This window comes from Tinamus guttatus, unplaced genomic scaffold (assembly GCF_059628265.1).
Source record: "Tinamus guttatus ecotype Peru unplaced genomic scaffold, ASM5962826v1 Tinamus_guttatus_pri_ptg000710l, whole genome shotgun sequence".
In the NCBI taxonomy this organism is placed as follows: Eukaryota; Metazoa; Chordata; class Aves; order Tinamiformes; family Tinamidae; genus Tinamus; species Tinamus guttatus.
In genome coordinates, this window is record NW_028289244.1 from 2,150,321 (window position 1) to 2,163,447 (window position 13,127).

A 13,127-nucleotide genomic window follows, 5' to 3' on the forward strand; every position below is an offset into this window, starting at 1 on the left:
TGGCGGGTCCTGCGGCTTCCGCCCGTGCCGGCACGTCGGAGCATCCTGCAGGGTCCCAGCATCCGTCCGCCTCTGCTTTCCTCCCAGCCCCTGCATCCCAGAAGGTTGCTCCGGGGCCCCTCGGTCTGCCAGGGGGATGCTCCAGCGCACATCCTCGTTGCTGTCCGTGCAGTAGCCTTTGCCCCAAATCTTGGAGTTTTTTGAGGCTGCTGTCGTGCCTCTGCTCACTCATCTTTCCTCTAGACTAAACAAGCCTATCTATTCTCAGCCTTCACCAAAGCTCATATTTTCGAGAGCTGCTGCCCCCCCAGGCTTCCCGCTGGTGCAGGAGCGGATGCAGGCTTGGGCCGTGGTGGTACCAGGCTGGAACGGCAGCTTCCCCACACTGCCCGTGGACTCCCGGGTGCCTAATCCCATGTTCCAGGCCAGCCAACATGGGTGCCTTGCTTTGTGGTTGGGATCTGCTCAATCCACCACCTCGTCTCCCTAAACAGCTCCTGGTTCTCTGGTTATCCCGCTCATGAACCTGAGGAGTCGCCTCCTGCAGCACTTTGGGCTGCTGCATTTGGTCCTCCACACGGTTCTGGATGTGGGTCTCACTCCATGAAGCCTTGGGAGCCCCTTGCTTGGAGGGGAGCCGAGCAGATCTTAGGGTGCCGTGACCCAGAGCTCCAGGGATGCGTCGCCCCTGTGGCTTCCCCTCTCCCCGTTCAATTGCTCCATGATCCTTGGAGCCTCTCTGGTAGCTGTAGCTTGGCCAAAAAAGTCACTGTTCTTGGTGACCTTGGTGACAGCAGCACTTCAAGGGCTTATGTACCTTTTCCTGGCTTTAATGTGCCCGCATTTGCAACCCCCATGGAACAGGAACCTCACAAGGGTGTGTTTTTATGTGTGTGTATGTGTGCACATGTGTTTGCGCATCTATATGTGTGTGTATATATAGAACAATGTGCCTTATTGCACAGGTGGGAGGCTGAGGTACAGCAGAGCAGGCAGCAGGGATGGGTGCAGGGGTGGATGCTCCACGTCAGCTCGGTGGTGCCGGTGCTGTTGGGAGTGACAGCTATTTCCGTGTGAAATTCCCAGAGGGAGAAGCCGCTCGGTGACCTGGAAGCTGCAGTGCGAGGCGCAGGGCGCCCGCCAAGTGGAATGAGATGGTGTCGATGGGGAGCACGACCCTGCGAGCGGCTCCCGCAGCAGGACAGGGCCAGCTCCTGCCTGCTCCGGGGTAAATCCCTCCTTCCTAAGGGTTTGTGGCACTTGGCAGCTGCTGGCACTCTTTTCAGCCTCCGATGGCCTCTAGGGATCCTGTCCTCCAGGGGGTGAGATAAAACGTGTTAATCCAGCAGGTTCTCACTCGGTGCTGGAGCCACTTGGATTTTTACTTTAATGTATTTAATTCTCCCGGTGGGTGCCCACATGTAGCGGATCCGGCGCCCGGCTGCGGGTGGATTGGAGCAGCCTCGGATCCTGTCCCGGCCCAGGGGGATCCCTGTGGGGGCTGCAGGTGCAGAGCTGCCACCCGTCGCCCTCTGCTCTCCCTTGCGAGGTGGGTGCGACTGAAAGCGGAGCTGTTTGTGTTATTGAAATAACTGCGGAAACCTCTCTGGCTGAGATAATGAACTCCAGATGCTCTGACGCTGGGAACTTGGCCCCGCGCGCGTGAGGAAGCAACGTCTGTCTTGCTCCTCATCTCAGGCGAGCGCACGCTCGGCCCTCCCTGCCTCTGCTGGTGGCTCTTCCCAGGTGCACGTTAATTAAGTGGGAGTCGGAAAGCTTTAGCAAGCTGTGTTCTCTGTTTGGAGAAGCTCAGCTGACCTCCAGGGAGGTCCTGAATAGGTTGTTGTCCTTCGGGAGCAGTTGGAGAGCTATCGCAAGCGGCAGAGCTGCCCAAGGTGGGTTTCTGTGGGGCTTCATGGGCCCCTTGATTCCTGTTTGATGTGGGAAGGTTATGTGCAGTGGAAAAGGGGAAGCTTTAAGGTGCCTCTGCCCTTGAAGCATCTCCCTGGCTTCCCTATCCATCACTTCATGCTGCTGCCCTTTCCCCCTGGCCTCCCGCTAGCTCGTGTGTACAGACAGCTCTCACGAACGCCCTGGGCAGTAGGAATGGTGTGTGTGCATGTCTGTGTGTGCGCACACTTTGCTCTGGGCCAGACGCTGCTTTAGTCCAGTTAACCGGAAAAACATCTGTGTTTTGTTGCTGAAACCAGCCCGAGGTCCCACCACGATGTGGTCATCTGCACTGCCCCGGCTGCCGCCGCTTCTCGTGCGCACAGAGGCTCTGGGGTGAGCCCTGCTGCCGAGCTGCATCCCCAGCACTCTGCTTTTCTAACATCTTAAATGCTGCTCTTTATGGAGTAGCAATAACGCCTATAAAATCTGTTAGCTTAAGTTCATAAGAAGATTGGGCGCCTGGTCTGAATAGCCTGCTAGAGCCTGGTTTGAATAAACAGAAAGTGGAGATCGTGCCTTGAAATGACAGTGAGCCCTCCAGAAGTGAGTGTGCCACAAAACTCCCTGATAGCGGCAGCGCTCGAGGGTGCTGCCAAAGTTATCTTTCCACTGGCTTCGCTAAGCTGATTTATTTATGGATACTGGACAAGGCAAATATAGGCTGGAATATAGGTAGAGAAGAGTGACTAAAGCCTTCATTGTAATAAAATTAAGTATTTGCAGAAGGGAAACCTATACGGGTTTATTTATTATTCTCCCTAGTACATTAAAAGGGAGCGTATAGAAGAGCTGCCTTCTCACTTTAGCCAAGTGAGGCATTTGCTTTACTGAGCTGATTAATCACGGGAATTTGAGGGTTTTTTTTATTAACGTGTAGTCTTCTCTGGGGACACGTGTGATTCTCAAGAGTCTTGGGGTCCACTTACTTGTCTTCCTGAAGGGCCCTTGAGACCCACTTCTACATTAATGGCCTCGAGTTTGTTCTGCTTTCTAGACTGATAGCAATTTTCAGCCCCTCTTTTAAATACGCTCTTGATTGAAAGGGGCTTTTTAAAAATATGTCGTGCATCTGTCTAGCTGCATGAATAAAGGAAGCCAACATCTCTGGGGCACTCGAGCTCCTTCAGGCCCTTCACAGGAGCAGGACAACTGTGGTTGCAGGAGGGCTCGGCTGGGAGGAATGTGATTTAGGGGGAGGTAGAGGAACTTCTCTTCCTCAAAATTGAGGTCATTAAGAGCTGGGCTCTTAATCTTGACTTTTCTTTTTAAATGAAAGTGTTGGTACCATAAGCAGGGAGATGATGTGGGCTCTCTCCCAAGCCAAGAGAGATGCCAGAACACAGAAGAGCAGCTCTGCCTGCTCTGGCCAAGGATGAGCAGTGGGCACTTGGCTAACTTTTAGAAAACCATGCCCCCTCAGCCTGGGAGGGGCAGATGGAGGAAATGTTGATGTTTTTGCCCTGTTCTGGAGCCAGTGGTGGTACCAAGCACCATCTGAGCAGCCGCTCTGAGCCACCTTCAAGAGGGGAAGATCCCAGGTAGGGGCAGCTCTGATCCTAAGGAGATCCAGTCCTGCCTCTGGAGTCCCATCTCTGACTAGTGCAAGCCAGGTGGAGCAGCACTCAAGTCAGAGATTTATAACAGCATAAAACAGCATAACTGGAAGCAGATCCCAACCTGCTATTCTTGCTTTCCACTTAGATGTCTTAAATCGCTGCAGTGAGAAGTCTGCAAAGATATATCCGGCTATTGGTTAGTGGCTCTGTGCAATCTCCAGGTGGGATTTTAATAGCAGAATTTGCCTTCCAGAGACTGCTAGGAGCAGCTTCACCTCTGTTATATGGCCAAACTCTGACCGTCTTGTGTAGCTCCAGCAAAAAATGAGCACAAAAAAGGCTTTCCTGGTGCACCGGCCTCACTCAGATAGCACCAGGATTTAGTGGTGAGGCTCTTCTTAAGAGAGGCATTGCATATTAATACTTATTCCTTGTAGCACTAATGATTAGCAGCGCTTCATAGACAGAGTGTGCAGCAAAGAGTTACTCTATAAATTTCAGTTCAGGGTAGAGTGAAGAAAACACATTTTAATGGTGAAACGCTGGGAAAAACTGGATGCAGCACTTTTCTGTGGGTGCATCTGGCCCTGAAACCTCCACTTTCGGGGCCACGATGTGGGTGCCCTGTTGCACATCACAGGAGGAGGTCCCAGGTCCCGGCCACGCGTGCTCGTGTCCTTAGCGAGCCACGTGTGTGCTGGGCTGCCCGTTGGGTGCCCACACAGCAATGTCCGTGCTCGTGTGCCAGGCTGGGAAGAGAGGCTCCTTCTTCCACGGCTCGGAGCCTCCCGCCTGGCTGTGTTTCAGAGCATCACCTGTTGCTGCTGGCTCGGCGCTGAGCAAGTTGTATAACGGGATTAATAAAGGCTTGCGGCCGAGCGTGCGGTGCAGCTCCCCCTTTCCAGCATCTCTAAAGACATGTTCCTTGCAGCACGAGGGCTTTTCCTCCACAACTTTGAGCTTTCTGCTGCAGGACCCCTGTGCTGAGCTTGCCCAGTGGCTGGCCAAGGACTTGAAGCTTTTCATGGCTACCTGGGCTCAAGGCAAAGAGGGTTTCAGCTCTTCTTGAGCCGAGGCACATTGCACCATGGTGCCTGTGTGTTTTTAGGGCTGTAAACTTGTTCTTGGATCTGTAAATGGAAGCCCTGAGGCTTGCTAGGAGCGTGCTGGGTGTCAGCACCGCTGTCGGCGCCAAGCACAGATCCTGCTGCAGCCCCCAGACCGCAGTCAGCTCACTTCAAAATCTGGAGACCCTGTCAGCTAGGGTTTTCATAGGGTTTTCTTCAGAGCCCAGAGTGAAATTTGTGGGAGATGTGCATGGAGTAGTAAAGCAGGTCTTTTTTTTTTTTTTTTTTTTTTTACAATTTATTGATGGGGAAACTGCCCGGAGACCTTTAGAGACCATGTTTCTCTCGCATTCATCAATGTGAGGACTTAACTCTGGTAGGTCAATGACAAAAATCATTCTGTGGGTAGGGGAGAGGTAGCAGGAATTAGTATGGATTGGATGGCCTGGAAGGGAGGCTTCCCAATCTCTGCCCTGGAAGGGAGGCTTCCCAATCTCTGCCCTGGAGCAGCCAGCGGAGCGCATAGTTTTCCTAAGCAATCCTTGCAAGGATCTCTGGGATTGCTGGATACCCCAGCAGGTTTGGCATCCTGCCTTGGGAAGCCAGTGTCACCACCATCCCATACGGTGTCACTTGTGCCTTGTCGTGGCCTGTAGCAGGTGTTTCTGGTGCTGCAGTGACTCGGTGGGAGCGAGGCCAGGAGGTGCTAGATGTCCCATGAAGGGACACGGTGTCCCCGGCGTAGCTGCAAGGTCACTCATTTGAGCATTGAGATTTGCCACTAGATGAAGGGCAAGGTGAGTGGGAAGCCGGCCCACGCCGGCTGGTTCCCTAGCACGGATGTGCCGATGTGATGCTGCTTCCATCGGGCGCCTTTCCACCCGTCCACGTGTCCCTCTTGGTGACATCATATCAATCGGAGCAGCTGTAGTGACATCTTGCATCACTAAGGCAGTTGGAGCTCTACGACATTCCTGTGGAGGCTGAGAATTGGTCCTTTGAGGTGCGTCAGAAAGATTTGTGAGGCTTTAATGAGTGAGTTGTGATGGTGACCAGCTATTCACACGTGGTTTGACATACCAAAAAAGGAACTGATGGCCAGTGTTTTTTTCAAAATTGGGCTGCTTTACAGAATCAGAGTGCTTTAATCCGTTCCAAATCAAACCACTGAATAGGGTATCCCAAACTAGCAGCCCCTGTGAAAATGTGTGTCCGGGTTCTGATCCTCCAAGTGCCTGAGACACAGCGGGCCGTGTTGAGCCCACGAGATCTTGCTAGGCCGGCTAGTTGCGTCTTTGCAAGCTCTAGCGCTTTCTCAACTCTTCCTCCTTTTCTTCCAGGATCATACCCCAGCTGGACAACTCGCTTTCACAGGGCTCGCCGAGCAGCCCGCCCGTCTGCGAGATTTCGGAAGCGACGAGGACGTACTTGCAAGGCATGAGCCGCTATGACTTGGATGAGCTTGATGCCTACTGGTTGGAACTCGTCAACATGGAGCTCAAGGAGATGGGTAAGTCCTGCTGGGATGCCTCTGCTTGCTCGGGATGTGTGTCGAGTGGGCATTAAGTAATGATGTGGAACCAAAGTCGGAAGGCCTTGAGGAAGGAGCTTTGTTTGGTTCTCCAAAAGAGCTTACATGGATTGCCACAGTGCAGGACCTGAGTGCATCTTGGTGCTTCTTGCTCACTTTGGGGATTGGGGGCTAGTGCAAGAGGAACAGGGCAAAATAGATGATTGCAGCAATTGTGCAGTTTCTCCCACAGAGCAGGAATCTGGTTTGCAGAAGACCTGATGGACCCCAGAGGCCTCGTCTCTGGTCCTGCTCCTTGCAGCATCTGTGCTGCAGGAGGAGGTGTGTGGTCAGGGTGGGCACATTGATCCTGGCTCCTCTTCCTTTGACTGGCCAGATCTGAGAGCGTCGCTCACAGATGGAGTCAGAGGAAGGAGGATTTCCTAGTCAAAACACACGAGCTCAGGAATGCTGATCCTGCGCTGTCTCCTTTCTCAGTTGTCTTTAAATAGCCCTGTGTAGTGTTGGCTGCATTGCTGCCCTGCTATATCAGCACGTGTTTTTAAAATCCATTAGTGCATTTCTGTTAAGTGCAGGTAACCGGACTGGGAACTCGGCTGCTGGCGCTGCTGCTCAGCATGGTCTGCTGGGCAGAGTGGCTGGCGCAGAGGCAGCGTCGTGCCGGGCTCTGCGGGGAGTTTCCAGTCCTTGTTGGGTGTGGGTTATTGTGGTGCCATTGCTGCTCAGGTAAGAACAGCAGCACAATAAAACATTCACCTTTGAGATCCGTGGAGGCTGGAACGCGCACCCGGAGCGGTGCTGCCCAGGGCAGACGTCTGCACGGGAGGGCAGAGCGCGTTGGAGCCCTGCCCTCCGGGCACAGCTTCATCCCGCCAGCACGGTGGTGGGCCAAGACGCGGCTCCTCCGGCTCTGCGGGGTTAAATTTGGCTCATGTCAGTATTTCTTCGGAGTACTGGGCTAGGGACGTGGCGCAAGGGTGGCTCTCGGATGTGGGGCTTCTGCGGATGGCTCGTGCAAAGCCTGGGAGACGTGTGCCAAGGTGCCACATGCAGCTTATCCAGTGGGGAAGCTGCTGCAAGGATGGTTCTTAGCAGGTCTCTGTGTGGCTGGAGGGAACCAGGAGCCCTCCCAAAAAAGCAGTACCCAAACAAGCTTTGTTAAACTTCTGCAATCATCGTTAAGGTGGCTTAATTGAGCAGCATGGCCTCTGGCAGCCAAGGCAGGAGGAACCTCCCGCCAAATCTGCAGCAATAGGCAGGAGTTCAGGCTCCTCCGGGTCCTGGTGGGATCGATGTCCTGCGTGTCACCCGCAAAATATTTAATGACAAAGGAAGAGCAGCCTCTCCGCCCAGCACCGGGAGGGGGGCTGGAAAACACCCATGAGATCATCCCTGCTGCCACCGGCTTTCCCAGCCGCAGCGCCGCCGTTTCCAGCCCTTTTTAGGGCACCCTGGAGAGGGAAGTTTATCATGGAGATCAGCTCGACCTTCTGGAGGGGTACTGAGCTTGAGCAGCCTGGCTGCAAAGCAAAGGTTTCTTGCATAAAACAGCTTTAAAATAATTCTAACCCCTCCCCACACCCACCCCCCTCATGTTTCAGTAGCTGTTACTATTCCGAGTCAAAATGTGCTGTTTCAAGGACTTCGGCGCAACGGAGGTGACCTCAGTGGTTAAGCATGCCTGGACGGCTGCTTTGCTGCTGGTGCAGTTTGTGATGTTTAAAAACAGCAAAACTTTAATAGTATCACCCCAAAGCCATCAAGGAGACACAGAAACGTTTCCAGGTAGCCGCTCCATAAGCCAGTGGCAGAGGTGACACCACCAAGAGCCTGGGGAAAGGAATGAAATGAGAAAGTTTTCTTGCAGAAACATGTGCTGCAGGAAAGCCCCTCGCCTCTACCTTAATGTACAGGCGGGCAGGAGGGGGGAGCCGCGTTTCGCCTCCGCGTTTTGCAGCACGAGCAGGTTTTATGTCAGGTTGTTGTTTCACCGTTTGCATAAATCCCCTGTGGTGATTGCCGGGCTTTCCAGTACCGAGGGTTCCTTCATTTGGGGTTTGCTGCGGGGGGAGGAAGAGGTTTAATAGCAGTGCCCCGGGCCGGCTCCATCGACGCACGGCTTTACTGCGGAGAGACGGCGGATTATAAAGTGGCTGCTGAAACGTTTTGTCATCATCTTAAATCTGAGCAATAATTGATGTCGGTGGGTGGCAGAAAGGGTGATAATTGGTTCCTGTAAATCTTGTAAGTGCATTAGCAGGCTGTGTTTGCAACAAAAACATCTCGAAGCTTCGCTGCGTGTGCTTGGCTCGTGTGCAGGGGGCACGTGCTGTGGTTGCCCTGTTGGCTGGGCTTGACGGTGTGGGTCTGTCTGCGAATCCTGTTCGTGCCCGAGGGAAGTGCAGCCGTGATGCTCGGATGAGCAGAAGGTTTTCTGCAACCTGCAGGGCTCTGATCAGCATCCGAGGAGCTGGTGGTGTCCCCGTGACCAGCAGAGATGGGTCTGCTTTAATCCATCATCGCCACAAAGGGCATGAGAACATTTGAGCTGGGACTCTGCAGGCCAAGGAGGTGGAAGAGTGGGGAGGAAGCAAAGGATCCCGGTGATCCCGAGGACAGGGTCAAGCTGCTGTTGGACCAGCACCCTGAGCCCAATGGGGACATCACCACCTTGCACTCTGCCATACCCTATATGATAGCAGACTCATCTACATCATTTCCCAAGTGCTTTTTATTTTTAGGAGCAGTAATTTTGATTGCTTGCATGTTTTTTGCAGGAAAATAGATTCTGAGGCTTATAGTTTGTGCACCGACTAATGGTGCAGCCTGCAGCCCCCGTGGTTGTTTGCTCATGAGCTGTTTTATCTGCAGATACACTCTGCAGGGTAAAAGGATTTATTGTTTCAGTAAATTGATTTTAGTGGCGCACAGTTTAGTCAGAAATAGGTCTCTGCTTTGGGGAAGGTGGCTCTCCAGCGGTGTGTTTTTTGTTTTTTTTTCTCTCAGTGCAGTGAGTAGGCTCAAGCTGGAGTAAAGAATAGCAGAGAATTCATTTAGCAGAGGAATATTGCTCCTTCACGCCACATAAATTACAGTATTGAGAAAATGATCATAACAGTGAATGGCATTGCGTGAAGAAATGTGTTTGACCACAGCTGCAAAGTGGTGGGTGAACCTGGGAGGACCTGCTGGTCCATGGAGGTGCCAAATTATGTCCAAAAGTTTTGGTTGCTGATGGGGCTGCGATGGGCATGTAGGAAAGCCCTTTTGCACAAGATCATGGCCTGCCTTAATGCACTGCAAGTGTCTTTTTCACTGTTCTCATTGACAATCTATGTGTCTGGGTTGGGGGTTCCTAGGCACCCTCGTGGCGGGTGCGCCAGAGTGTCGTCCCTGGGCTGATTCCACTGGATTTATTCAGTGTAGCCAAGATCAGTATCCGAGTCTTTGCACATTGCTCCACAGGGAAAATAGCGGTGTTACTGTTGCATTAGAGAGTGTTTGGGTTGAGCCTTTTTGTTGTTGTTTTTGCTCTTTGGCTGGCCACGATCGATACGGATAGCGCTTTCTCAGCCAAAAAGATGACAATTTTATGAATGGGGTTTAATAGCAGTAACTTTATATGATGCAGAAGGAGATAAATGGAGCACAAATGGAAGACGAACTTCACCCTGAGGCCCTGTTGGTTAGTGTTTCATAAGCGATTAATCCCTTCATCCCCATCGAGCGCAATTGTCGATTCAATGAGCTCCGGGGTAGCTGAGCAGGGCCAACGAGCGGCGGCCTCGTGTGATTCCCTCTCTGTGGAGCGCGAGCGAGGCGGGCGGGAGGCATCCCCAGCATAACGGCGCAGCAAACGCATTGCACAGGGATGGAGCAGAAACCTGCTCTGCTCGGGGCGGGAAGGCCACGCGCCGCTCGTGTCCCCAGGGCTCCTGCAGGACGGAGCCTCGCGCTCCCCATCCCTACTGGGCTGTGGTGGGTTTGAGCACTCTTGGCGCCGGCGTTGACTTTCTCCCGCGGGTTTTGCTGGCAGTATCACTGGCAATGAAATATTTAGAGCCTGCTCAGCAGCTGAGGTGCGCGGGGGCAGATCGCTTGTCACTCCAGGAGGCTTCTTTCCACTCGCGGTGCAATGGGACCCGCGCGTTCCTGGCCCTGGCACGGGTTGGTCTTGGGTTTCCTGCAGAAATTCCCCCTCCCTCCCTTTCCTTCTCCCCTCTCTGGCCTCGGGATGGGCAGAGGCTCGGGTTCCCTGAGCATCGTGTTCACAGCAGCTTCCTGCTGGGGGAGGGAGACCCCAGCGGTTGTTTTATGGAGTAGGGACCAGAAATATGGGGAGAAATGGAGTAATCCCAGGCTCACCCTGCTGTAATGATTTGCTGATTCAAAAGACTGACCCAGAAAAGCCTGCTCTTAGCAGGCTCGGATAAAGCCCACATGAAGTCATGCTTGGAAGGCCACCAAGGCTGATGTCTCCGGAGGGCACGTGCGGCAGAGCTGGGCTGCGGGGAGCCGCCTTTCGGCTCTTCCCTGCAACAGAGTTTCGTGCAGTCGATAAGAGTTGGGGTTGGCCTCCTCTTCCCGGTTGTTCTGGGGGATGAACCGCACGGAAAGCATCTCCAATGCATGTTTTTGCTAAGGATTCCAGTGCAGACATAGTAAAGAGCAGCCTGGTAGACACGAGCTCGCTCTGGGCCTGACCTTTGGGCTCCTGTGGACCCAACATGGATGGGAAAAAAAAAAAAAAAAATAGACATGTTTGTCCTTGTTTTCAGCCTTTGGCTTCAGTTTTACAATTCCATTTAATTGGCCTGAAAAGGGTCAATTTTCACAGCCATCACAATTAAAGCGTTGACTTTGCGTTGCCAAAGCTTGCCTGAGCCCTCGCCGCAGAAAGCGTCTTTGCAGAACTTGTCTCCTCAAACGTTTAAGCTGTCAGACCCAATTATCCGCGTTGCTTCAGCTCAATGGCTCTCGCTGCTCTCAGCCAGCAGCAATATTTTGCTGCTGTCTATGAAACGTAAACCGTATCCTGAGTTGGAAGCAGCCGTTTTCTGAAGCACCGATCGTATCGTCTCCGTGGATTTGCCTCTTAAGGGGAAGCTTAAAGTGCCTCTGCGGTGCAGCACAGACCAAAGGCAGATCTGTGGATGGGTAGTGGGTACGATGCCAAAATCATCCCCTCTCTCGTGCCTTGCAGAGAGACCAGAGCTGGACGAGATGACCCTGGAGAGAGTCCTGGAGGAGCTGGAGACCATGTGCTATGAGAACATGAACATCGCCATCGAGACGGAGGAGGGCCTCGGCATCGAGTACGACGAGGACGTGGTGTGCGACGTGTGCCGCTCCCCGGAGGGCGAGGACGGCAACGAGATGGTCTTCTGTGACAAGTGCAATGTCTGCGTGCACCAGGTGAGCGGCCGCGAGGAGCCCCTCGCCCCACGTGTCCTCCTGCACTTGTGCCCTGCCTGCCTTCCCTGCTTTACCCTAGAGCAGCGTTTGAGCTTCTGCCATCAGTTCCTTCTTCAATGGTCCTTGGATAGCAAGTGTTGTCTTTGTCAGACTTGAGGTGGTTTCACATGTGCTTTTCTTGCTTTCTTTCCAACAGAAGTCTGCTTCAGCGTTTCCCACACTCTTGCTTTGCCCCTTCCTTTTTGTGCCTTCATCTCTGTGACTCTTCCCATCTCCTCTTCTGTCAATGTCCATATTCTCCCAGACTACCTCCTTCCCTGCCGTGTTTCTCTGTATTAAGTTGCTGCCAAGGGATCTGCAGCATCCAGGAGAGACCAGGCTGAGTGCAGAGCCTGGTCACCCTTGGTGGCAGGTTAGGAAGGATGTTGGTCTGATCTTGTGCTAGCGAGTGGGATGGATGGGCAAGTCTTTCCTGCAGCCCCCTCCATGGCAATAACCATGTGAGGTTGTGCTGGGGGCTTGAGGACTTTGTCTCCACTGTCTCCCATGGCAGAGTCTTCCTCCTGGTTTCCTTGCTGCAAGGATGTGGAACTTCACTTGATTTTAGTGCCGGAGGAAAAATCTTTTGTTTTTAGAATCAAATGTAGATGCTTCAGGGCTCTTCCTCGGGAGAGGGGGAATCACGGTGGTGTCTGCGGGATCCTGGGTCGGCCCATGCACTTGCAGTTCCAGGTGACACGGCCTCTGTCGCGTTGGCCACAGCAGCTGCTGGACTGGGCCAGGCCAGAGCCCTCCGCTTCCCACTGCCTGTGAGTTTTCCTCTTTTCCTCCCCAAAGAGATCCCTCTGCTCATCTTCCGGGCAGCTTTTCCTTCAGTGCTTCCCGGAGGTGGGAGCGCTGTGGATAAGTATAGTCGAGGCAAGTGGGTGTTTTGCACCGTTTCCATCAGTGAATCAGAGCCTGCCGGACACGGGGACGATTCCGCCCCGACGCCGGGCGGGTGCCTGGATTTAGAGACCGCTAAAGGAGCGGGAGCTTCTGCATCGCTCGCAAGGAGCAGGGAATCGGGTTCTAAGCGCTTCCAGCGATGCAATCGCTGCCCTGATATACACCCTGAGCAGAGGGGCTGCAGAATGTGTCACGAGTTGTGTCGCGGCTCGGCCCCGCGCTCGGCACAGCGGGCGGGCGATGCCCAGAACACGTTCCTGGATTATAGCGCCGGAAGGGATCATTGTAATCGTCTCATCTGCATAACACAAGCCAGGAGACTTGCTATTAATTAATTCCTGCAAAGCCTATCATTTTTGCAAGCACCTGCAATCGTCACTTTAAAATCTTCAGCCTCCCTCTTCCCGCTGCTAAATCATTCGGGTTCGTTACCCTCGCAGCAAAAACACTGCGTTTCCCTTTAGCGTGAAAATTGCCCATCTCCAGCTTCCCACCCCTCATCCCGGTACTGCCAGATTTCCATCTCTGCAATGAGGCTGTGGCTCCTGTGCTGGGAGCTTGTGTTTGGCTGGCAAATGATCATGTTCTTGGGGCCACTGCTGGCCTGGGAGGAGGCTCTGTGGTATTTGATTCCAGGAGCAAAATGTCACCTCCACA

General features: G+C 53.4%; 1 protein-coding gene across 1 annotated transcript in view; it reads left to right on the top strand.

The window, feature by feature from the left end:
• Nucleotides 1-13,127, top strand: part of JADE2 (jade family PHD finger 2) — a 40,411-nt gene that overhangs the window by 13,268 nt on the left and 14,016 nt on the right. Inside the window, exons 5-6 of the mRNA XM_088536925.1 lie at nt 5,917-6,086; nt 11,311-11,522. Coding sequence (XP_088393051.1) covers nt 5,917-6,086; nt 11,311-11,522 — 382 coding nt within the window. The remainder of the gene's footprint in view (nt 1-5,916; nt 6,087-11,310; nt 11,523-13,127) is intronic.